At 43.1% G+C, this 26999-nt stretch overlaps 1 protein-coding gene across 1 annotated transcript in view; it reads right to left on the bottom strand.

The window, feature by feature from the left end:
- The window catches only part of LOC121916922 (hepatocyte nuclear factor 1-beta-like), a 59033-nt gene that overhangs the window by 15862 nt on the left and 16172 nt on the right, over positions 1–26999 (bottom strand). The window contains 5 exon segments of the mRNA XM_042442483.1: positions 13778–14016; positions 16621–16885; positions 22844–22864; positions 22867–23022; positions 23025–23041. Coding sequence (XP_042298417.1) covers positions 13778–14016; positions 16621–16885; positions 22844–22864; positions 22867–23022; positions 23025–23041 — 698 coding nt within the window.

The raw sequence follows: 26999 nt of genomic DNA, 5'->3' as shown, positions 1-26999 counted from the left end.
AGAAGAGATTTCATCGTCGTTTTAGTTCACTGCAAGTGTAAACTTTCTTGTCATGACTGTTTGCAATTCAACAAGGTGGGCATTTGAGATGAAAACTTAAAGAGAGGAATGCCACCAACCTTTGGACACATGGAAACTGGGACGCGGACAACCAAGTAACATTAGAGTGTGGTCAAGATGGCCGAATGGGGAACACACAAGCTAGGAGAGGCTGCAGCAGTTTGCTTTTGCCTGAACTTACTGGGAAGAGCAAGATTTGGTCCTTCTTCCATGTTAACTGAGAGTAAACTACTTCTGTACTTTGAACTCAGTTGGCAATGGAAGTACACTGAGGAAGAAGGGGGAAAGCTTATTGTTGTTGTATGTCTTCAAGTCATTGTTGACTTAGGGCTACCTTAAGGGCATATCTTGGCAACTTTCTTCAGAGACGGTTTGCCATTGCCATCCTCTGAGGCTGAGAGAGTGTGACTTGCCCAAGGTCACCCAGTGGGTCTACAAGGCCGAGCCAGGATTCAAACCTTGGTCTCCAAAGTCTTTGTTCAACGCTTGGCCATGAAACCTATTAAGTGACTTTGGACAAGTCACACTCTCTCAGCCTCAGGAGAAGGCCATGGCAAACCTCCTCCGAAAAAACAGTGTATATACAGGGCAATACACTGTGCCAAAATGCATTAAAGACAAGGAGGATATATACTTCCAAAATGCAATAAAAATAGAAAGTACCAAAACATCCAAATGCGTGTATTTTGCATTTTGGCACAGTGTACTGCCCTGTTTATACACTTCTTATTTTGATGTAAGGGAATTATTTGTCATTGCAACAACAGAATATTTTAGACATTAAAAACTATCCTATTATATACAGCGGCATAGTGAAATGTGTCCCTTATACAGAACAACAAGATCAAGGCTGGCTTTCTGGAATGTATATCTTTGGGGAATATTTCCATGCTGTAGATGCTTAAATCCGTGGATAAAGAATCTGGACATATGAAGGGCTGACTGTCATACATATTTTTAAATGAATTTGATTTAAAATTTTAAAAACGGAGGCTTCTCCTACATCTTGCCCTGCTTGCACCATCTCTCCCGCTGAGCTCCAGCATTTTAAAGGGAAGCTGGTGAACCCCTGTTTCTGTCCAAAGGCGGATATTTGGGGACCAGTGGTGTCACCCCATTCGGAGTCACCTTGTTGCGTTGTTGTTATCCACCCTCGAGTCGATCTCGACCCATGGCGACCCTAGTGCGGCCCATACCCCGCACTCCCATAGTGATGCCCCTGGTTGCATGCGTACAAACCCGACGCTAGCCGTTCCACAGTGGCAGGAGGCCTTCTTCTCAAGATGCCTTTGCCTCCCTCTCTTTTCCCATCCCTGATACTGGAAGAATGCTCTTTGTCAGAGGGACCTTTGCCAGCGCAAGCAGACGTCCCCGACACGAACAGGGTAAACATTGCTCAACTCGAAGGGCTGTCACCCACATTCTTGGACTGTATTCCTAACCTCATGCAAAGGGTGCCCAGACTCGGGACAGATCAGAAAACCTGAAAGATTGTTTGAACAATGGGCAAGGAGATACTAGGAACAAAGGGAGCTGGCGCGGGAGGGCCGGGGGTTGTTTTTCCTTTGGCAGAAACAAAAATAAAACCGATGCTTTCATCATTATTATTTTTTCCTTCCTCCTCTTCCCCGCACAATTCACACGGATTCTGTAGTTTTCAAAGGAGTGGTTAAAAGGAATGTTATCTCAGTGAGGAAAAAAAAAATACCCCTAATGGAAGGTGATTAGAGCTTTATGGTATGATCCATTAATGTTATTTTATTAATGTAATATTGTGTGTTTGTGTTGTGTGTCCTCAAGTCGTTTCCAACTTATGGAGATGCTATGGTGACCCTATAATGGGGTTTTCCTAGTCGGATTTGTTCAGAGGATCATAGAATCATAGAGTTGGACGAGAACACAAGGACCATCCAGTCCAACCTCCTGCCATGCAGGAACTCTCAATCAAAGCACCCCTGACAGATGAAGGTTTGTACTGCCTTCCCTTGAGGCTGAGAGCAAGTGACTTGCCCAACATCATCCAATGGGTTTCATGGCCAAGCTAGGAAACGAACCCTGGTCTCCAGCGTCTTAGTCTAACACTCAAACCATAAAAACATCTAAGGAAGTAGACTTAAGTCTAGGAAAGCTCATGCTGCCAACTTCTTTTTTCAGTGAGTCTCAAAGGTGCTACAAGATCTCTCCACATACTGATTCAACAGACTAATACGCCTATATCTTTGAACTCAAACTGCACATTAAAATTATCTTCAATGCCAATAATAGACACTCTGCAACTGTCCTGATTTGGAAGGGACAGTCCTGATTAATCCTCCATCTCACTTTTTTGCTGCTTTTAAAATGTCCCAGTTTCTTTCTCATCCTCTCACTCTCCTCTGCTTTGTCCTCTATGTATATATATATGGTGAAAAGCAAGAGTTTAATCTGCCCTGGAAGCACTGACCCTCTTCTGGTCTTTGATCCATCCAGCCTTTAGTATGAACACAAATAGTTATGTCTGCTGGAATTTTGTAAGTTCTTTGGCATTGTTTTCCTTTCTTCGTCCTTTACATCCTTCATTAAATGCTCCTAACTTTTACTCTCGACTTATCCATGGGTCTTATCAAAGTCCACGATTTTGGCCCCAAAATCTGCCCTCGACTTATATATGAGGTCAACTTATAGTCGAGTATATATGATATATTACATTAATAGCAAGAAACCTCAGAGGGTGATAGAGTCTCCTTCCTTGGAGGTCTTTAAGCAGAGGCTGGATGGCCATCTGTCAGGGATGCTTTGATTTGGATTTCCTGCATGGCAGGGGGTTGGACTGGATGGCCCTAGTGGTCTCTTCCAACTCTACGGTTCTATGATTCTATGATTCTATGAAACCCATGACAGGTTCACCTTAGGGTTGCCATAAGTCAAAAATGACATGAAGAAACAACAACAAGAATACAATGGTCCATCCACATTTGTTGGGTTTATGGGTGAAGGACCCCCGTGAATGTGGGGAAAACTAAGAGAATACCAGGTCCTCCAATATAACTCTATGGTCAACATCTGCCAGAGATTAATCATAGAATCATGCTGGAGGGCTTACAAATGCCTAAAGAAGTGGTTTCTCTAGTAACATCTAGGTTCTCTATGGTCAACGTCTGCAGCGTTGTGCTGGAGGATCCAGAGATTCCTTGACAGAACATATTAATCAAAACTGCAAATAATCAAATCTGCAAAAGTCAAATCCATAAATGTGGAGGACCAACTGTATATTAAATTATCAGTATGCACTCTGTGATATATAGCAAAAGGGATGGCAGATGTCTGACCCTCAAGCTGATACTGGACTGCAAATCCCAACATCACTAGTTATATTGGCTTGGGCTGATAGGAGCTAAAGTCCAATATTTGGACATCTACATCTTTCCCATGAATGTAACATACCATTAACCCTAAAATTCCTAACCACAGCCTTGTGGCTCCACTTGATGGAGTCCCTTCTGGCCAAATGGATTTATTATTTGTTAAGCAGCAGAGCAGGGGGAAAGAGCAAATACACTTTCCTTATCATGTCCTCTGATCTTCTGGGGAGAACAGTTTTTAATCTGGTACCGAGTTTTATAACCAGAAAAAACTTCTTTGTTTTAACTGCAACTGGACTGTCTCATCCGTAGCCTTAGAGTCAGGCATGTTTCAAATCTGTCTCCAAGCCACTTTGAGTGGGAGGACTTTTGCTTGATGAGAAATAAACATATCAAGACCAGAATAACAGGTTAAAAAAGGAAAGAAAATACTCTTTCTCACTCACACACACATTTCCACAGTACGTCAGGAACGTATCCCCCCTGGATATGGAATTGTATTGTAACTTTGGACTTGAGCCTCTATGGATTTTGGCATTCACAGAGAGTCCTGGAACCAAAAGTCTCCTTTGGAGGTCTTTAAACAAAGGCTGGATGGTCGTCTGTCAGGGATGCTTTGATTGAGAGTTCCTGCATGGCAGAATGGGGTTGGACTGGATGACCCTTCTTGGGGTCCCTTCCAACTCTATGGAGTTTATAACACTGGGGCTAATTTCTGCATTAAAGAGAGATTAAAGCACATTTAAAGCATCCCGCAAATAAAGCGAAAATGGCAAGTAATTGCTCAAATGATTATCACAAGTAACTGCAGAAATAAAGTGATATCGGAAATGCATTGTCATTGAAATCCCAAAAGTGAAAAGAGGTGTGTTAGTGCTTTGTTGTGACCACTTTAATGGCGGGTTTTGTGTGACGTCGTGTGAAATTGTTTCGTGTAATTACGCAATTTATCTGGGATATTCATGGGATAAACTCCCGATCTCCTTCGTTTGATAAACTGTTATGATTCTATGATTCTGTGATCCAAACCCCAGAAGATACCTAGAGCTCACTGTACAGTATTGACTGTTTCATCTTCCACTCCTTTCTTGTGCTGGAAGATCTTATTCTGGGTTTGAAAACCACGCATCTCAAGAAAAACTACCGCCTCAAAATCATATGCTGGCTATTTGACGTAACAAATGAAATGAAAATGACTTCAAAATCATTCACCTTCAAATTACTAACTGGTCTGCCTTTGACAAAAAACTGCTTTAGACCCCACAAAAGCAAAGAAATATCTGCCTTAGCTTTTTGTGGGTTCTTCGGGCTCTGTGCCAGCCACAGATGCTGGCGAAACGTCAGGAATAAACTCTTCCAGAACATGGCCGCATTGCCCAAAAACCCATAAAAAACTATGGATTCTGGCCATGAAAGTCTCCGACTTCACAATATCTGCTTCTTTTACACTCCAATCTCTGTGAGTAAATGGGTTTGATCCGGGTGCGGAAACGGAGAGCAGGTTGCCATTCAAAAGATGCCCGAAAGTGTTAAAATCTCCCTGGGCCATAACACGAATGCTTTATGTCCATTATAAACCAGTTTATTGGGACTGCTCCTCCTCTGTCCATTCGGAGGCTGCCATAAAGCTCTAATTATCCCCAATAAAACCAGAAAGGGTTCCTAAACAACATCTTGGGCTGAAATAACACCATCGTGAGCAAGAAGGCGTAAAAAGCCAAGGCTGGATTGGCCTTGTCCCTTTCGGCATTAAACTCCGGCCTGTTTTGGTGTTATGAAAGAGGACGATTGCAGCAAATGTTGTCACACACCAGACCTTCGCAAGCCTCCACCTCTCCGCCACCGCCAAACAACTTTCTTGGAACAATCCGAAAATGTAAGGTACACAAAGGCAGGGAGATTGTAAAGACGAGGCCTGTGTTGTAACTCTCGCGTGTTCCCTGGCTGCGATAAGATAGGACAAGCTGTCTCTGGTTTGGTTTACTTTGGTGGGTACCACTGCTTGGATCAGTGGGAAGAGAGATGCCAAGGTTCAGATGTGTCAGGAAACATCTCCTTCTCACCTTGAAACCCTTCTCTTGGGCCTCATTCCCACTTACAAAAAAAGCGGTTTGTGATCTGAATCAATGGATCGATTCAACAACAGAGCGTGGTTCCCACTACATTTGCCCCGATCGCATTTTTACCCTGTAAAATAATCCACTTGTGGTTCACATTCACGAATGAATCGGTTCAAAATTGACCCGCTCCAGCCAGCCGAAGGGCAAATTTAAATCGATTCCAATCCACATCTGGTTCACACTTGCAGACAATTGATTTATCCAAAAAGAGTTGGAAAACATGGGCGTCAAAAAGACGCGGGTTAAATGGGTATGGCATGTGTCCCCCTCCCCTCTCCGAATCGCTTCAGAGAACTGATTAAAGTCATTTGAACTGGTTCAAACCGATTTGCGATCCAGTTTAAAAGGTAGTGGGAATCAGGCCTTGGACTCCGGGGTCTCGACACTCTCTGTATAAATTGTCATGCCTTTTTCAGTAGAGCCACCAAATGTGTAGAGCTAATAAAACCTCGGCCATAGGAACCCATTGGGTGACTTTGGGAAAGTCACTTGCTCTCAGCCTCAGGGGAAGGCAATGACAAACCTCCTTTGGCCAAATGCATCTGAAGAATTAGACTTTAGTCTACCAAAGCTCATGCTGCCAATTTCCAAAACAGCCTTGAAAAATATAACTTTTAACAAGTAACTAAAAATGTGGCAAAGTAGAGCCTCTTTCCCTGGTTACACTGCTTATGAAATGCATTCTTGTTATACCCTCTTCATTGCCAGAAATAAATAAGTCATTGCAAGTGGATGCCCAACTTGCAGTTTACTTCCAAGTTCTGCTCTTCATATAGTCTTAACTTCACATGCTCCATTTCCACTTAAACATTAGGAGGAGCGTCCTGACAGTAAGGGCTGTTTGACAGTGGAACACACTCCTTCCTCGGAGAGATGTGGAGTCTCCTTCCTTGGAGGTCTTTAAGCAGAGGCTGGATGGCCATCTGTCAATGGGGATGCTTTGACTGAGAGTTCCTGCATGGCAGAATGGGGTTGGACTGGATGGCCCTTGGGGGTCTCTTCCAACTCTACCATTCTATGAAAATTATTTAAAATATTATGTATAAAATTACCTCCATGCTATGAAATCCACTGGTTTAAGTTGCTGAGTCTGCCTAAAGTGGCCAACATGGGTAGTTACTGATGAGGATTATGTTTTTACTCTATTGGTATATTATTTTAGCATTTTGGCATTTTACAGTGTTATATACGCCTGATGTTCCGCCCTTTGGTGAAAAGAGTGTTATAAGTAAACGTCCTACACTTGTCCCTCCACCTTTGCGGCTTTGACTTTTGCAGATTTGATTGTTCACGGATTTTATTAATGTGTTCTCTCTAGGGATAGCTAGGTCCTCCAGCGCAACTCTATGGTCAACTTTAACCAAAAGTCGCACTGAAGGACCTAGAGATTCCTAGAAAAGACACTCCACTAGGCATTTGTAGTGCAATTCTATGGCCAATGTCTGGTAGATGTTGACCACAAAATTGCACTGGAGGACCTAGAGATTCCAGAGTGTTCGCTCAGGTAAAAACATAATGTTTTTGTCATTTGCGGTTTTCCCCACATTCAGGGGGGTCCTATGCCCCTAACCCCAGCCAATGTGGAGGGACGAGTGTATTACTATTGCTATAATTTCATGTTTAGACTGGGGTCCCATATCCAAGATATCTCAATATGTATATGCAAGCATTCCAAAATCCTTTAAAAATCCAGAATCCAAAACACTCCTAGTCCCTAGGGTTTCAGATAAGAGAGACTCAACTGGTAGTAAATGCTTGTTCAGTGAAACCGTGGTACAAAACACACTGCAGAAATAATCCAGTTTGAAGCTGCTTTAACTGCCTGGCTCAATGCTAAGGAATTCTGTGAGCTGTAGTTTTGTGAGAGCTCTGGAGCCACACTAAGCGACAATTCCCAGGATTCTCTAGCACTGAACCAAAGCAGTTAACGTGGTTTCAAACTGGATTATTTCTGCAGTGGATTTTGGACCCATGCCCAACGGATCTCATCTGAAGTCTGATTATGGTGCTGCCATTGCAGAGCTCATAGGAGAGGCTATAGTATTTGGTAGCCGCAAGCAAAGGGGCAGCAGAAACGCAGTCTGAGGCATGCTATTAAGCCCTTAAGAAAAGAATTTAGGGCTCCAGACAGCCTCACAAAAACGGTGCAAGGACAGTTCAAATCCCAGCAGGCAGAGCCATCAATGGGGTCAGTGGAAACAGCTGGGAGCTGCCTCTTTGACCCTCCTCATGCCACCTCCTGCTTGCATGGTGCAGGTGGGTATATTAAAACTGGAAGGTTAAACTGCCAATGAAAAGGTTTACGGCACTGGTTTCCAGACTTTTAGCACCGAGGGGATGCCGGGCATGTGAATTTATTGTCAAGGGACCCCTTGTGTATGTGACACAAAAACCCAGCCTCCTGCAGAGGATTCTACGATGCATCCTTGAAACAAACCTGATAAGGAATTTAAGAAGAGGCCTCCTGGACCAGATCAAGGGTCTTTTCTAGTTTGCTAAAAGTTTCAGATGAATCAAAGCATATTTCAGATGGAGGGATCCATGCTTTAGATGGAGCTATCCATGCTTTAGATGAATCAATGCATGTTTTGGATGGTTCTATCCATGTTTCAGATGGAGCTATTCATGTTTTAGATGAATCAATGCATGTTTCAGATGGAGCTATCCACCTTTTAGATGGAGCTATCCATGTTTTATATGAATCAATGCATGTTTCAGATGGAGCTATCCACCTTTTAGATGCAGCTATCCATGTTTTAGATGAATCAGTTCATGTTTCAGATAGAGCTATCCATGTTTCAGATGGAGCTACATGAATCAATCCATGTTTTAGATGAATCAATGCATGTTTCAGATGGAGCTATCCATCTTTTAGATGAATCAATGAATGTTTCAGATGGAGCTATCCATCTTTTAGATGAATCAAAGCATGTTTCAGATAGATCAATTCATGTTTCAGATGAAGCTATCCATGTTTTAGATGGAGCTATCCATGTTTTAGATGAAACAATGCATGTTTCAGATGGATCTATCCATGTTTCAGACAAATCAATGCATTTCAGATGGATCAATCCACATCTTGCCTATAAGAGCATCTGAGCTGTTGGTTCATGAATTCGGTCCATCCTATTTCCACATGCTTTTCAAAAACAATAACACTGCCTTAAAAACCCATTTTTAAAAGATTTGGTTAAACGTCCATTGTTCATGAAATGCAAATACAGTATGCCATTGTATCGTAAAATCAATACATTTATATGTTGTTGTTGTTATTGCCGTGTCCCTCCAAGGTGTTTCCGACTTATGGTGACCCTAAAGCAGTGATTCCCAAACTTTGTTCCTCCAGATGTTTTGGACTTCAGCTCCCATCATTCCTGACAATTAGCCAAGGTGGCTGGGCCTTATGGGAACTGAACTCCAAAACACCTGGAGGACCAGAGTTTTGGAACCTCTGCCCTAAGGCAACCCTATAATGTCCTTTGTCCTCAAATATGCTTCTCTATAGGAACTTTGGTTGGTGTTTTGAGAGTGGCGAAACGAAACGATCAGTTCATTTCATAGGAAGAATAGACAGGTCCTGGTAAAAAGCCAAGAAAATACACTGCAGAATCCATACAGCTTGACACTGCTTTAACTGTGGAATCCCAGGATTTGTAGTTTTACCCAGTCTTTCATCTTTGCTGCCAAAACTTACTGGTGCCTCACAAAACCACAAATCCCAGGAGTCTGTCGGATGGAGCCACGATAGCTAAAGTCATGACAAACTCCATTATTTCTACCATGTGGATGCACCCTGCAACTTATAGAGTGAAGAAATCTTGCAAAGGAATTGGGAGAAACTATTATGCCTTATGCTGGCTATTAGCTGTAATAAATGAATTGAACTGAATTATGCCAGAAGCTGTCTTTAGAAGTCATAGCTATCAGTTTAGTTCTGTCTTGTCTATAGAAGGGGAAGGCGAATACTGAGCTAAACTGATAGGCATGACTCCTAGAGACAGCTTCCAGTACCTAGAAATGACATAATACCTTTTCCCTATCTCTTTGCAAGGTTTCTTCAACAGAGTCCTCTCTTTTGCAGAGTAACATCTGAGCCCTCCAAGGCCTGCAAGCGAAGGGCCACATCTCCTGCTGATCCAAATGCCAGCATTAAAAGGAAGGGATTGGGGAAGGGAGAGAAAAGGGTCCCATCTCAATGGCCTTCCCATCCTCCTTAAATAAAATGGACTCTGGTTTGAACAATCCTAGCTGCCCTTAATAGAGAAAAACAAAAGAATGTCATGATAGGGGAACTGGATAGACACTGGTGGTGGTGGGGGGGATGCAGAGGATACATCAAAGGGGCCCAGGACAGTTCAAAGGCCAAACTTTAATTGTCAATTAAGCATGCATAACGAAAAAAACAATGCCATGACAACCCCCAGACTCCATGCTGGCGTATTATTGTAAAGTTGGGGTGGGGGAAACACAGAAAACAGCTGATTTTGCTGACAATGTGCTTGCAGGGCATCTTGTAAGCAATCAGGCTCCAACAGAAAGGCCGGCTCCCTACTCTGTCACCATCACCAGGAATGAATGGGGCATTCCTCCGCAAGGGTCACCCCGTGGTCACCGAGGGGGCAGGAGTGGGCACCGAGAGTGGCTTCAAAGGGGCATTCGGAGTTTGGTTTCAATCCTGCAGATTACGGGGTCTGTTGTTGTTGTGTGCCTTCAAGTCGTTTTCGACTTATGGCAACCCTAAGGTTTTCTTGGCACATTTCTTCAGAGGGGGTTCCCATTGCCATTCTCGGAGACTGAGACAGTGTGATGTGCCCACTGTCGGTTTCCATGGCCAAGCCAGGATTCGTATCCTGGTCTCCAGAGTCATAGTCCAACACCCAAAATGCAATGCCATGTTGGCTCTCAGGATCTGCTTTCTGGTTCTCGAACTGCCCTAGTTGAAGCCAGGTGGCAGATATCACTGAGAGTGTATCTACATTGCAGAATTCAAGCAGTCTGACACCATTTTAACTGCCATGCTACATTAGGTGTAATGCACAAGGCGTAAATAAATGTCATGTTTAGACTTGTTTTCTCTCTCCAAGATATCTCATTATGTTGGTACAAATATTCCAAAATCCAAAAAACTCTGAAATCCCAGATACTTCTGGTCCCAAGCATTTTGGATAGGGAAGACGCAGTCCATATCAGAAAGGACCTAACTGTCCTCATTCCACATTACAAGCTTCTTTCTTTTTCAACAGTCTACCTAAGCAAAGGAAAATAAGTTTTTAATTCCTATTATGGGGAGTTTAAAACGCTTGCTAACGATCCACCACAAAGCTCCCAGGGATCTGTCACTAGATCTGACGGATTTCTGCCCACTTGTGCACTAAGACTCATTGGCCTTGTTGGGAAATTCCATCTAAAACAAAACTGTTGAATGGTACATCAACACTTGATTCAATGGGCCTACTCCAGTTAAAGCTAACAATAGGTCTTTAACTCGTTTCTGCTTTTCTCCTTTGACGATGCTTTGTTCATCTCTGGAGTGCTAGGCACATAACTCTTCGTGATTCATTTCTTTATCCCAGATTTGGAGTGATCTTGAAAGAAGAGCATCAGAAGTTGCCTAATACAGAGGGTCCTTGATGTCTATTAGGTTTGGTTATAGGACCCTCTGTGGATACCCAAATCTGTGGATGCTCAAATCTCATTAAATACAGTGGCATCGTAAAATAGTGTCTCATATAAAATGGCAAAATCTAAATGGAATTTAGATTTTGTAGAATATTTTTAATCTGTACATGCTTGAATCCATGAATAAAAAATCTGTGGATATGGAGGGACAACTTTACTAAAGGGTTGCATCTCAGCGTTTGTATAAAAGCAGGCACAGAAACACCAAGGCTGCAGTCCTGGGAGAAAGTCCCTCTTATCTCTGGGGAACCTATTTCCAAGTAAGCTTGTGTAGATTAAAAGGCAGCATTCCTCTGTACAATTTTGCGGCTCCCTGCTCTGCAGGGACTGAAATCTATTTTGAACTTTGAACCATTATACCTCCCTCTCTTTTAACTTTCCTGGCCCTTAAACTGATAAGAGGACAGGCTGATGTAGGGTGCATCTACGCTGTAGAAATAATGCAGTTTGACACCACTTGAAGTGGTGGTTTTCATCTCCGAAGATGCCAGCCACAGATGCTGGTGAAATGTCAGATACAAACTCTTCCAGAACATGGCCATATAGCCTGAAAAACCCACAAAAAACCGGCCATGAAAGCCTTTGACTTCACACCACTTTAAGTGCTTGTAGCGCCATCCTATGGGATCCTGGGATTTATCATCTTTAGCTTTCTCGGTCAAAGAGTGCTGGGGCCATTGCCAAACTATAACTCTCAGGATTCTGTAGGAAGGAGCTGTGGCAGTTAAAGAGGAATTGACTGTAATGCATGTCTTTAATGTGTCTGGAATACATTTGCATCGTCGACTCTGTCTTCATTCAAGTGCTAGCACATGTGTGCCATGAAACATGCAGAGATGTGCATCAAGGTGGTTCCAACAAACCCAGAATGCATAAGTGAGAGCATATGCACAGTCGTGCTAAAAAACCCAACATCGGGAAAAGACTTGAGATCGATTATCTTGGGTGAATCAGATAAAACTTAATTGGATGCATAGTTTTTTGTGGGTGTTTTTGGGCTATGTAGCCATGTTCTAGAAGAGTTTATTCCTGATGTTTCTTCAGCATCCGTGGCTGGCATCTTCAGAGAATTCTCTTCTAAAACATGGCCACATAGCACGAAAATCCCGCAAAAAAATCTATGGATGCCGGCCATGAAAGCCTTCGATTTCACGTTAATCGGATGCATTCGCAACAAAGATCCAGCCCAGATTCTACCTGGACTCTTTCCACCATTTGTAAAAGCGGATTCCTCCGTCGGCCTTGGAATTTGCCAGGTGTGGGCCTCTTATTCCCAAATAGGCTAGGAGGGCACCAGAGGTCCCTTCACCTCCATCCTTTAAAAGGAATGGAGGGTGGGGAGAGGGAGAGGATGCTCAATTGTTTAAGGCACCAGCAGTGAGATCCCCCCCAAAGAAAAGCACTAGTGACCCTACAGTGACCGGAGCGCTTGTCACAGAGCTGATTTCGGTTGTTTGCCTCTTGAGCTCACTGACTTTGGTGTGTAGATTACAGGTACGGGAACAATGGGGATTGTTTTCCCCAACAATGCGCCTTGCTCCACAGCACTACCACTCGCTCATTCAGTCTCTCCCCACCCCCAGATTAAACGCCAACTCTCTCCTACACTCTTGTCTTTTTCCAATCTCTGTTTCAGTGGGGCATGTTGAGTTTCCTTCTCTGAAACACATTCTAGCAATGTAGTTCCCACTCTTTGATTAAAATCATTTTGGTACTCCATGGTAAAGGTTTCACTTTTTTCCACGGTTGTGTAGCAGTGACATGAGATTGCAGACAGAAATTGACAGCTCTGAGTAGCTTATTTCTCTAATGCCTTACCTTCTTCATGGCCATTACATTGCCTGATGAAGAAGCCAGTGGAGCTTCGAAAGCTTGCAACATATTTTTGTACATTTTGGTTAGTCCAATAAAGGTATTACTGTTTTGTTAATTGTAGTGTGTCGCCTGAATTCTACCCATTATGTTACTTTTGAAATGTCACTCTGCCATGTCCTTGTCACACCCTCCCTCCATTCATTGGAAATGTGTTGCAAGTAAATCTTTACTTCCAAGCACTGATGAATACTGAACATGGAACATTTTCTGGCGATGGGAACTGAATCGCAGTGAAAAGAAGGAAAGCAAGTAAACTACAGCAGCCGCACTCCAAGCTGCAACATTTTGCTGCAGACCCCACTTATAAATCAAGTGTTCATCACACGACAGGTTGAGTCTCCTTTATCTGAAATGCTTCGATTTGGGATTTTAAAATTGTTTTTGAATATTTGCATATAGATAATGCGATATCTTGGGGACGGGACCCAAACCTAAACATGAAATTAATTTATGTTTCATGTACACATGAAACAAAATTTGTGAAGCATTAGATATGAAAGGTGTTACTATCTCAGCCACACATGTGGACAGTTTTGGATTTGGGAGTAGTTTGGATTTGGGAGTATTTTGGATTTGGGGGTATTTTGGATTTGGGGGTATTTTGGATTTCCAGATAAGGGAGACTCAACCTGTAGCTGGCATACAAACACACACATTTCTGTTCATTTCTTTGGAAAACAACTGATCTCAGACTTAGCTTACCTGGCATTTTGCTTGGCGGGGAAGAGCTGGTTTGGGCATGGTGAGGAGAGCCGTGAGAGAGCAAAAGGTTCATGGTGTGAGGCTGGCCTGTGTTGTAGGCGTCCATGGCCAACTTTTGGCGAAAGGCCTCCTCTTTCCTCCGGTTTGCAAACCAGTTGTAGACGCGGACTTCCGTCACCAAATTTGAACCCAAGCCATGCGCTTTCGAAGGGGACACACCTCGCTGGAGGCATTCTGCCCTAGGAGGAAAAATAAAAATGAAAAGGACACATTCAGAAGGTTGAAATAAGCAGCGTAATGATGGTGGAATTCAAAGATATAGCCGTGTTAGTCTCTAGAATCAGTATGTAGAGAGATCTTATAGCACCTTTGAGATGAACTGAAAGAAAGAAATTGGCAGCAGGAGCTTTCATAGACTTAAAGTCTACCAAATGCATCAGGTCCCTCTGCTTGAAGAGGTAGTGTAGAAATGTTTTAAATAAATACATCAATGGGAGGATTGTATCTGAGACCAGAGATAGTTGTGCACATTAAAGTGGAAGGTGCTATACTCCTAATGAATATCTATCAGGGAGAGATCTGAAACACTATTGTAGATACACAGTCTTATTGTTCTTGGGGAATGCAAGAACAATGGCTACCTCTTTTGACTCCATGCGCATGCAGCTTGCAAAGAGAGAAGAAGGGTCCGTGAGCATTGCCTGATTAACTATGATGAAATTCTGATAAAACACTTCTCTAGGCATTTTTTTAGGTTCTCCAGCGGATTCTATGGTCAACTCACAGTCAACTGTGGAAGAAAATGATGAAGAAATGGGGTAATAACTCGTTTGGGGAAGCAAATATTCTTTTTAGATACTGGGCATGGCCATTTATATATTCCATTTCATTTGTATGCCGCCTTTCTCTTAGGAATGGGCCCAAGGTGGCTTGCAGATTTTTCACTAGAGACTTAAGGCTGCATCTGCACTGCAAAAAAGTAATCCAGGTTGACACCACTTTAACTGCATGGGATTCTGAGATTAGTCGTTTTGTGAGACATTTAGCTTTCTCCATCAGAGACCTCTGGTGCCACAACGAACCATAATTCCCATAATCCCATAACCTTGGGCCATTGCGGTTAAAGTGGTGCCCAACCGGATTATTTCTGCAGTGCGGATGCAGCCTTACTGAACTGTGTTTCTAACATTCGACAGAGTGAGGCGGCAGCAGATTTGGTGTGGCATAAATGGACATGAAATCCATAGTTATTTAATATGTCCCTACTGTATTCTTTTATTGTTGGAGATTTAATTTGTTCTGATTGTACTATTTACTATTGGAGAATCTTTACTGTCAGAGATGAGGAAAGATGCTTGAAGGGGTAGGGTTGCATGCGTTCATGCGTTTCCATGCCAAAGTAATTTCAGGCACTGTACACCTTCACTTCGACTGGTTGAGAGACTGTCTGGAAGCATACTAGATAGTTTCAATAAGAGTATCAATTGTTGGATGGGACTGAAGTCAACACAACACTCATTGCAATGGCTCCATTAGCTGAGGGTCCATTTCCAGACACAATTCAACATGATTTTGATCTATAAAGCCCTGTACTGTTTGGGTCCAGGTTATCGGCAGGACTGTATCTCCCGTTATGAGCTCATTATAGCTATACTTTTTAATGTTTAGGTACTATTCTTAATTTGTATGGTTTTAAATTTGCTGAGGAAGTAGACTCTAGTCTAAGAAAGCTCCTGCTGCCAATGACTTTCTTTCAGTGAGTCTCAAAGATGCTGTAAGTTCTCTCTACATACTCTCTACAGACTAACATGGCTATATCTTTGAATAGGATTTGTGCCTTTCTTTGCTACTGTATTTTAGATGCCCAGTGGGCTTCATTTATCTTGGCAGCAGTTTTAGTCACAAATTGTACAGGTTTGCTCCTACAACCTCTGTTGTTGACTTATGCTAGGTATTGGGAAAAGTAGGTTCTCTTCCCTGTGACACAGAATGTGCCAGACATTGCACACAATGGAGGTTTGCTTTGAAACAACAAAAGCTGTGCCATCTGCCAAGAAGCTGCTATTTAATTAGACTCAGCAAGAGAAGTTGCCCATTTACAGTCCACACATCCACATTCTCTTGGCACAGGACTCCTGTGAAAGTGGAAAAAACACAAATACAATAGCTACTGAGATTGTTTTTACCTGAGAGAACACCTCTCTAGGAACCTCTAGGTCCTCCAGTGCAACTCTGTGGTCAACATCGACCAAAAGTTGACCATAGAATCACATGCAGAACCTAGAAATGCCTAGAGAAGTGTTTTCTTTAGGAGTCTCTAGGTCCTTCAAGCACAACTCTGTGGTCAACATCAAGTGAAATTTGACCGTAGAATAATGTTAGAGAATGCAGGAATGCCTAGAGAAGTGTTTTCTCTAGGAATCTCTAAGTCCTTCAATTGCAACTTTGTGGTCAACATCAACTGAAAGTTGACCATAGAATCGCTGTAGAAAAGCTAGAAATGCCTAGAGAAGTGTTTCTGTAGGAATCTCTAAGTCTTTCAGTGCAACTCTATGGTCAACATCAACTGAAATTTGACCATAAAATCACACTGGTGAAGCTAGAAATGCCTAGAGGAGTGTTTTCTCTAGGAATCTCTAGGTCCTCCAGCATGACTCTATGGTCAACATCTAGCACAGTCACATTAGAGGACCTAGAGATTCCTAAAGAGAACGTATAAATGAAATCGGTGAATAATCAAACCTGCAAAAGTCAAAACTGCAAATATGGAGGGCTGACTGTATATATTTATTTACCCTGGTTCTCGTTTTAAGGGTTTTGGAGGATGGGGAGTTGGGGTTTACCTGTTGCACTCCTCTACCAAGGCTTCCCTTTCCTCCTTGCTGGGGTTCTTTTGCCGGTCGTAGGCCTGGTACAATATCTGCTGAGAAGCAGGACCCCACTTGAAGCGGTTGCGCCGCATCTTCTTGCTGGGCGTTTCGGCACAGGAGTCGTCTATCTGGCCCATGCCCTGGCTTTGCTGGTTGAACTCTGGAAAGAGAAACAGCAGCTGATCTTGACTGCTTTTGTCTGTCATATTTCCAGAACCCTGGACTGTCTGGTTGAATTCTGAAAGAGAAAGGAGCAGATTTGATCGGGCTTACAGCCCCTGCCACTCAGAAAGACACCGTTCATGCATTGTTTCATTTGATTTTCTGAGGCTGGCCAGCTAGTTTGGTGTTAAGGGGACTTTGGTCTTCTAGGGGGTAGGAGTCATAGGGCCTGAACAGACAGGCCTAAATAAAGCTGCTTCAGGTCACATTGGAGGTATGCTATTTGAATGAGGCATGTGTCCTAAGAGGCCAGAAGCTGCACCAAAGCACACCTTTGGCGCAGCTTCTGGCCTCTTAATATGCATGTGTCATTTAAACAGCCTATCTCCAAAGTGAACCAAAGCACAACTTTGGAGGAATACTGATTCTGGAATATCAGTATGCAAAGGATCTTATAGCACCTTCAAGGAGCACAAGTTCACTCCATGCAACTGAAGAAGGAGACCACATCTATGCAAGCTTATGGCACACCTTGTTACAACTGCTCAGTTAGTCTCAAATGTGCTACAAGATCCCTTTGCATATTGGTCTTCTAGGTAGCAACCAAGACTCTGTGTATCGGACGACCCAACTTTAGGAAGCCACCAAGGGTGTCAAGGTTGCACTTGCCTCAATAGAAAGAGAAATGCCTGCCTCTTGGATTCACAGCTGGCTAGATGTGGCGAGGGAGAGGACAAGAAGCAACCCCTTAGGACCAGGTTGCCAATGTTTACAACATGCAGAAATATTATATTCCTCCTCTATACAGGCCCCGTGCTCTTGAAGTTTTTTGAAACTGTTTTTCAGAGTACAGGTTGAGATTCCCTTATGCCAAAATCCAAAATATTCCAAAATTGTCCACATAGGTGGCTGAGACATTGACACCTTTGCTTTCTGATGATTCGGTGTACACCAACTTTGTTTCATCCACAAAATTCTTAAACATGTTGTGTATAAAATTACCTTCGGGCTACGTGTATAAGGTGTATATGAAGCATAAATGAATTTTGTGTTCAGACTTGGGTCCCATCTCCAATATGCATCATTATGTATATACAAATATTCCAGAATCTGAAAAACTCTGAAATCCAAAATGCTTCTGGTGTCAAGCATTTCAGATAAGGAGACTCAATCCGTACAGGATGCACTCATAGGATGCAGATGGAAGGCAGTCTTTTGCCCTATCCATTGCCACACATACATGCACAATGTCCATACGCACACCTTGTTTTAATCCTATGCTACATTATTTCTATAGTGTAGATGCACCCTAAGTCATCACTGAAAGCAATCTGAGCAAATAAGGTCTTCACGTGGCAATAGGATGACCCCAGAAATGACAACGGGGAGCCTCTGGAGATGCAGGATGCCATGGCTACAAAGGCTGTCTCTCCCTTTGCCACTTCAAAAGGCAGAAGAGTGGACAAATCAAAGGTGGACATTGAAGATACACTTCTGGAACCGAGCCATGGGACACAAAATTCCCCAAAGCAGGGATAAAATTAGATTAGAAGCTTCTACTTTAGGCAGAGTGAAGCAACCATAGCAGGCACTCTTTGGAGGCCACAGTGACAGACCCCACCTGAACCCCTCAGCCATATTGGTTACAGGGAATAACCCCTTCCAAACTCCCTAAAGTAACTTGCAGCCCTCAGGTGTGAAAGAAGTCAAAGTCCAGTCACAAGTACAGTGCGCCCGCTCCATACACGGGTGCGCCATACACGGTTGCACCATACGCGGCTTCCTATTTACGCGGAAGCTATATCGCACACGCACCGCACCGCCGCAAGCACGAGCCCCATTATATTGAATGGGGCTCAAGCTTACGCAGATCCCCCGCGTAAGGCAAAGCTCCACTGTATTTTAAGTCATTTGACTACCAGCCCAGCTCATATTTTCCTGGGCCAAGAGTGTGCCAACTATGGGGCATATCCTTATTCAGGCCTGCAATGGCATACTTAGGATAGTCAGCCCTCCATAACCATGGATTTTATATCAATGGATTTAACTGAGGAAGATTTCACTTGTACAGTCGGACTTCTGTATCCACAGGGTCCTTATCTATGAATCCAAATGTACATAAATTCCAATAAACATTTGATTATGCCATTTTATAGGACACCATTTTACTATGCTGTTGTAATTAATGGGACTGGCGCATCCAGGCATGACAGAGCTGATGAACAGGTGTGAAAGGGAGGAAATTCACTTTCCTATTCAGCTAGAAAACCCTCCAGATCCATGAGTTACCCCTTTCCACCCTCGCAGTGGATGAAACCCCCTCTTAGGTGTCCCCCAGTGCAGTCCGCACTCCCCGCACCAACCAAATGACACCCCTAAAGGCTGAATTGAACTGACTCCCTAAAGCTCTGTCTGTAGAGAGATCTTGTAGCACCTTTGGGACTAACTGAAAGAAAGAAGTTGGCAGCATGAGCTTTCCTAAACTTCAGTCTTCTTCCTCAGATGCATATAGTGGAATGAAGTCTTCCACTCCACAGTATGCATCTGAGGAAGTAGACTGAAGTCTGCCAACTTCTTTCACTCAATGAGTCTCCAAGGTGCTACATACTCTCTACATACTGATTCTACAGACTTACATGGCTGTGTCTCTGAACTCTCCCTAAAGCTCTGTCACCTTTTCCTTCCCCTGTTTGCCCAACCAGCCTTAATAACTAAGAGCAGAAGCTATTCGACCAAAACCTGCCCTCTGTATGGAGATGTCTGGGGGGGCTAAAACATTGCTTATTCAACGACAAGGAAGTCAAGCCTTCAAAGACCCCAAACCCCTACCAAGGGGGAGGAAAAAGATGATGAGATGAGGGATGAGTCTTGATACGTGCCAATACAAAGTGTTGGTTATTACCTTCCGGTCCCAATACAAAGTGTTGGTTATTACCTTTAAAGCCCTACATGGCTTGGGCCCGAGTTACTTGAGGGAACGCCTCTCCCTATATAATCCGCCCCGCACCCTTAGAACAACGGGGCAACTTCTACTTGAACATCTTAAGATGAGACTGGCAACAACCCACAGAGCTTACACAGCGACAGCGCCTACTCTTTGGAACGCTCTCCCGGAAAAGATCCGTTCTAGTGGTACATTGGAAGCCTTTAAAAAGGCTTTAAAAACCTATCTCTTCCAGCAAGCATACCCTCCCGACTCTTTTTAGAGAAATATTCCCCAATTAGATTAAGATACTTGATAGCCTATAGTTTTGACCATTTAATGGCTTGTTTTAGATAATTTTATTGAATATTTATGATTGTAATTGAATGTTTTAACTGTTTTTATACTGTATTATGACGTTTGTCATAGTTTTACCTGATGTGAACCTCTTTGATCTCGAGGGAAAGCGGTATATAAATAAACAGTTTATTTATTATTATTATTTATTATTATTATAAATGAGATGCTCTGATCTGTGCCCAAGCCATTCATCAATGATAGCTATCCTAAGCAACACCTATTGATATCTTGCTTCAAATCCTGGTACCATAAAATAAGAAAAGTTGGGGGAGGCAAACAGTCAACAAGATTATCTTTGGATGTGAGAGACTGCAAACCAGCTAATTGGATCACTGTGTCCAAATGACATTGTTTCGTCAAGGAGACCTGGCTGGGTTCGACACAATAGGCCTATTTAATCTCAGGCAGATCTTGGGAGACAAGGGGGAAAGATAGGACTTCTGGAGCAACAAATTCTCGTTCCTGCTCTCTCTTTCCCTCCAAAGAGAAGAGGAAGCAGAACAGGGTGGGATGGCTGAGGCAGGATCCAAAGTGATCTCCAGGTGATCTCTTCCAGTGATTGAAGCTATGAATTGTAGCTGTACAACAGTTAGCAGACAACACAGAGTGTTGCAGAAATAAAGACATTTAACAGCATTTTAACTGTCATGATTCCATCCTGCAGAAACCTGGGACATGTAGTTTGGGGAGGCACAAGAGCTCTCTGACAGATCAGGCTTGCCAAACTACAGCTCCCAGGATTCCACAGGATGGAGCCATGAGAGTTAAAGTGTTGTTGTTGTTGTGTGCCTTCAAGTCGTTCTCGGCAAGTTTTGTTCAGAGGAGGTTTGCCATTGCCATCCTCTGAGGCTGAGAGAGTGCGACTTGCCCAGGGTCACCCAGTGGGTTTACATGGCTGAGCCAGGGTTTGAACCCTGGTCTCCAGAGTCTAAGGCTTCAACCGCTATACCATGTGTCAGCTTTATTTCAGCAATGTGAAAGAGCTGCTAAATGAATCTATAGTCAGCCTCAGGAGAAGGAAATGTCAAACTCCCTCTGAACAAAACTTGCCAAGAAAACCCCATGATAGCTTCCCTTTAGGGTTGCCATAAGTCAGAAATGACTTGAATGCATATTAGAACTATATGAACAAAGCCACTGGCCTTGCCTGTTGGGGGATTCTGCAAAGCACCACCCCAAAAAGTAACATTTCCATTCCATGTTATGTGTATAAGGTAGCATTGCATGCTATATTGCGGGAAGCCCTCTACTCAAGGGTTGTATGGCAAAGTATGTGCTTTGCATCCTGAAGTTCTAGAATGGAGCCCCTTGGAGCTTTCCATAAAAGATTTTGGAGGAAGGAAGCAAGACTGTTCCACAAACCCTGATGAAAGATGAATTGGTTTTGCCAATACCTCTTCCTTCCCCATCTTCTTTGCCTTCTGTGTTTGCCTTTTGAGAGCGGTGGTCCTAGTCGGCATAGCTAATGGTGGGCTATGTTGAGAGCTGTAGCCCAAAAACATCTGGAAAACATCTGCACTTTGCCCAGTCCTGGTAAAGATGGTAATCTGAGAACAGAGACTGCCTGGTTTTCCTGGTTGTGGGTAAGCCACTTTGGACGACTGTTATGTAATAGTGGATTATGTATTCTAGGGTGCATCCAGTGATTCCCAAACTCTGGTTCTCCAGGTGTTTGGGACTTCAGATCCCAGAAGCCTCAGCCATCTTGGCCAATGACATGCCATTCAGGCAGATGAAGTCCAAAACAGCTGGAAGGCCAAAGTTTGGGAATCATTCACTACACTGTTGAAATAATGCAGTTTGACACCACTTTAAGTGTTGTAGCTCCATCCTACGGAAACCTGGGATTTGTTGCTTCACAAGGTCTTTGGCCTTCTCGCCACGCTACAAATCCCAGAGTTCTGTAGGGTGGAGCCATAGCAGTTAAAGTGGTGTCAAACTGCATTCTTTCTACAGTGTGGGAATAGTAGAAATTTGTAGTTTTACAAGGTCTTGAACCTTCTCTGCCAAAGAGTGCTGGCACCTCACAAAACTATAAATCGCTAGATTCTGTAGGATTGAAGCATGGCACTCAAAGTGTGTCAAATTGTATATGTAGATAAAACCCCAGTGCCATGAGATCATTGGAAGAAAGGTGAGTTATAACTGTAGCTGAAAAAGACATAATGGCCTGCTACGGACTGCCAAATAAAGCTGCTTGGGGTCTCTTTGGAGGTATGCTATTTAAATGATGCAGGGTCCTAAGGTCCGGAGTTCACCAAAGCCATACTCCATTCCTAAGCACTGGAGCGCAGCTTTGGTGCAGCTTCCGGATTCTTAGGATGCATACATCATTTAAACAGCACACCTCCAAAGAGACCCGAAGCAGCTTTATTTTGGCAGTCTGTAACAGGCCAATGATTATCATTGTGAGGTAAATAATACACTTAAACCAGCAGCTTATTGCAAGCTCCATTGGAGGTATCTTCATTCAGCAGAAAACCCTGACTCTGGAAAGCGTGAGACAATAATTTTTACCATACAGAATGGCCAGGAAACCATCCAAGGCTAACGGGTCGCAGCAAAATACAATTTTCATACGTGGTCAACAGGGCTACCTTGGAATGTTTCTGGATTTAAAAATACTGAATTTGGCTGCAATAGGGGAAACAGGGAGTTAATGGACTGGGACTTTTTTGAGGTTTTACATTCGACAAAGGTAAACTCTTCCATTTGGAGTACTACCCACCCCAACAAGCCAACAGTACTTACGCCTAAGAATCTCCCTCTGCTCCGGACGTACCACGTGTAGAGGGCTGCACGCTTTCTGGGTTTTCATGGGGGTCCCCTGTTGAGATGTTGGGAGAGATGAGACGGTTCAGTCCAGTGGACGTCCACCACTTCCCTTTGGGGGATGTTGTGTTGTTGCATGTAACCTTTTATCATTTTGCCGCCCGCCAAGGGTCCTCGCTAAAGGAAGGGGGAAACAACAGTTAACCTCCAATGAATATGAAGATTGAAGGAGTACGATTAAACCAGGTAAAACACCTGGGTGTGGACGTGAAAGAGAAAGGGGATGGGAAATTAGTTTCCTTTTTCCATCTCTGAGAGGTAAATATGAATTTGAAGGGAAATTTTTTCAGTTTTACTCGGATTGGAACCCATGATCATTCCATCAACTTTCCCAACTTAGCGGGGACAATCCGGTTAACCTCTCTCTTCCCACTTTTCTCCTTTTTCAGCGGCATTTAGGATGTCCCCATTTTCTCTCTCCTCTCCCCACTTTCTCCTGTTGACTTGGGCTTACTTCAGCTAGACTGGGCCTTGACCAATGACTGGAATGGATCTCTTTCGTTTACAGTTCGATTAAGTCCTTGATTTCTTCCTTCTTTTATTTCTTTATTTATTTCTCTTTTTCCTTCTGCTACCACTCAGCTAAATGTCTCTCTCCTAACCCTTTTCTTCTTTCTCCTTCTCCATCTACCTCAAATTCCTGCCTTCTTCACCTTCACTAGTCCTTTACTTTCTTGTCCTGTTTCTCCTTCTCCTCTATCTAAACTCCTGGCTAAACATCTTCTCCTTCCCTTGTCTTTTCCTACTCCCCTCTCCAAACACTTGGCTAAACATCTTTTTCCTTCCTCTGTTTTTCCCTCTCCCCACAATCCTGGCTAAACTTCATCTCCTTTCTTCTTTTTCTCCTTCCCTTTCTCCCTCTCCTTCTCACCAAACTCCTGGCTAAACATCTTCTCCTTCCCTTGGCTTTCTCCTTCTCCCTCTCTCCAAACATGCTAAACATCTTCTCCTTCCCTTGTCTTTCTCCTTTCTCCTCTCTCCAAACACTTGGCTAAACATCTTCTCCTTCCCTTGTCTTTCTCCTTCTCCCTCTCTCCAAACACTGGCTAAACATCTTCGCCTTCCCTGTCTTCTCCTTCTCCCCTCTCCAAACACTTGGCTAAACATCTTCTCCTTCCCTTGTCTTTCTCCTTCTCCTTCTCTCCAAACACTTGGCTAAACATCTTCTCCTTCCTTCTTCTCCTTCTCCTCTCTCCAACACTTGCTAAACATCTTCTCTTCCTTGTCTTTCCTTCTCCTCCTCTCCAACTTGCTAACTCTTCTCCTTCTTTCTTTCTCACTTTTTTTAAACACTTGGCTAAACATCTTCTCCTTCCCTTGTCTTTCTCCTTCTCCTTCTCTCCAAACACTTGGCTAAACATCTTCTCCTTCCCTTGTTTTTTTTTTTTTTTTTTTTTTTTTTTTTTCTTCCTTCTCCTTCTCTCAAACACTTGGCTAAAATCTTTCCTTTTTGTTCCCTCGTTTCCCTCTCCCCACAATCTGGCTAAACTTCATCTCCGTTTCTTCTTTTTCTCCTTCCTTTCTCCCTCTCCTTCTCACAAAACTCCTGGCTAAACATCTTCTCCTTCCGTCTCTTGCTTCCTTTGTATCCATACTCTTTCCCCCCTCCTCAATTTTTTAAATTGCATTTAACATCTTCTCCTTCCCAAGCCCTTTCCTCTCACTTTTCCTCTTTTCTTCCACTCACAACTTTACTGTCTGTCTCTCTTCTCCATCCCACTTTCTCCATCCCCTTTTCCTTCAAGCCATACTTTTCTTGTCTCTCCTTCTCCTCCCACTTTCTCCATCCCCTTTTCCTTCAAGCCAACTTTTCTTGTCTCTCCTTCTCCATCCCAATCTATCTCTTCTCAGTTTCCTTCTCCTCAAGCCATACTTTTCCTAATTAAATGAACTATCTCCTTCTTCTTCCTCTGACCTCTCTTTTGCTTCCCTGTAAAAAGAAATTAGATTCCATAGGATTTTAAAGTTTGAAGTCCCATCAAACTCAGTAGGCCTTGCTTCTGAAAGTTTCTCTTTTTAATGGTGCTAACAGATCTCTCTACATCCACAGACTTATAGCGACGGTAATGTCTTTGAATTTGCTTCTGAATAGACGTGTATTGAAAGAATTGCCTTATTGGAAACAGCAATGGGAATTGCCCAGCCTTCTAGCTATCTGGAGGACCACACAGTTTCCACTGATGGTCTTCCATCATCATCAAGTTGTAAATCCCAATAAACTCCGCCGAACTTTGCTTCTGAGTAGATATGCATAAATCACATTGTCCTGTTGGTCTATTATCGCCTCCCGCTGCTCAAAATGCTTACAGTGATGATTACTTTGGGATGAGAGAGTGTAAAACCTCGGTTAAAAATTTAAACTGGTCATAAAAATAAACTATGACCATTCACGGACACTGATAAATGAGTGAAAACTTTCTTTTTCCTTGAAAAAAAAAGGTTATTTGGTTGGAAGACAACTTCCACATAATGTTAAAAGCTGTGCTCAGAAAGTTGCTAAAATCAGAGCTGTAAAAAGTTGGGGGCTTTTTCGTTCTCTTCAGCGCAGAGCATAGAAAGCATTATTTCATTGATTGATAACTCTCATATTCTCCTAAAAGCAGTGATTCCAAAGCTGTAAAAAAACACTGCAGAAAGTTTGGGGTTTTCTCTCTCTCTCTCTCTTCAATATAGAGGTTAGAAAATTTAATTTCCATCAGATCAATATTTTTATCCTTTGTTATATTTTATAAAGCTATCACGATCAATGCTTTTTCTATAAGGCTGAATAACATCACTGGGACCCCCCCCCCCTCCTGTCTCATATTAACAGGGACAGTCATGGGGATCAGGCCGGCTGGGGGATTCTGGGAACTGTAGTGCAAAGAAGTGACTTTGCTCCAAGCAATTTGGCCTGAGCAAATAGCAATATGGCACTAAAAACTTTCCAGACAGAACATACAGTGGGCCCTTGGTATCCGCTGGGGTTTGGTTCCAGGCCCCAAAACCCATGGATGCTTTAAAGTCCCATTAAATGCAGTGGCATAGTAAAATGGTGTGCCTTATATAAAATTGCCATCCTCTGAGAGAGTGTGACTTGCCCAAGGTTACCCAGGGAGTTTACATGACAAGCCAGGATTTGAACCCTAGTCTACACCACACTGGCTCCTAAATTGCACTGAATGTTATGGATGGAGAGCATGAAACTAGCTCTTCCCTGCAGATCCAGCAAAAGCAAACTGCTGCAGCTCTTAGCTGATCTTATCTGATCTTCCCTTTTGCCATCTTGACCAACCACTCTGCTGTTCCTTGACTTCGTGTGTCCTGGTTTTCATCCATGAAATGTTGGGGGGTCTGGAAACACGTTGTGTGGTTTTTGCTAAGTCAACTGAGCCAACAAAAGTAGTGTTGTTGGTTTGTGCCCAATTCCAAGAGGGTAGCCATGTTAGTCTAACAGGGCTACTCTCCTGGAACTGGACTCAAACCAACAATGTGACTTTCTCTGACAATGCCAGCCACAGATGCTGGTGAAACGTCAGGAATAACCTCTTCTAGAACATGGCCACGGAGCCCAAAAAACCCACAAAAAACTATGGATGCCGGCCAGGAAAGCCTTCAACTTTACAATGTGACTTTCGTTTGCTCTGCTGACTTAGTGGTAGAATTATTATTGTTGTTGTTGTTATATTTATTTATATCCCACCCTTTTCCCAAGACTGAGAATTCAAAGATACAGCCGTGTTGGTCTGTAGAATCAGTACGTAGAGAGATCTTGTAGCACCTTTGAGCCTAAGGAAAGAAGTTGGCATCAAGAGCTTTCGTAGACTTCAGTCTGCTTCCTCAGATGCATTTGGTCTACAAAATGCATTTAAGTCTAGGAAAGCGCATGCTGCCAACTTCTTTCTTTAGTTAGGCTCAAAGGTGCTACAAGATCTCTCCGTTTACCTAGAGGATAAAATGAGGCGGAATACAAGTCAGGAGCACCTCTCTCAAACTGTATACCCAGTTTGAAGTAGTCGGTTTTATCAAACCCAACCGTTTGTGTTTGCTGCCTTCCTTGTGTACTCAAGTGTTCTCCCGGATCAAAGTCAGACAT

The sequence above is a fragment of the Sceloporus undulatus genome, chromosome 11, assembly GCF_019175285.1.
Source record: "Sceloporus undulatus isolate JIND9_A2432 ecotype Alabama chromosome 11, SceUnd_v1.1, whole genome shotgun sequence".
Lineage (NCBI taxonomy): Eukaryota > Metazoa > Chordata > Lepidosauria > Squamata > Phrynosomatidae > Sceloporus > Sceloporus undulatus.
This window is presented reverse-complemented; position numbering and strand designations above follow the sequence as displayed.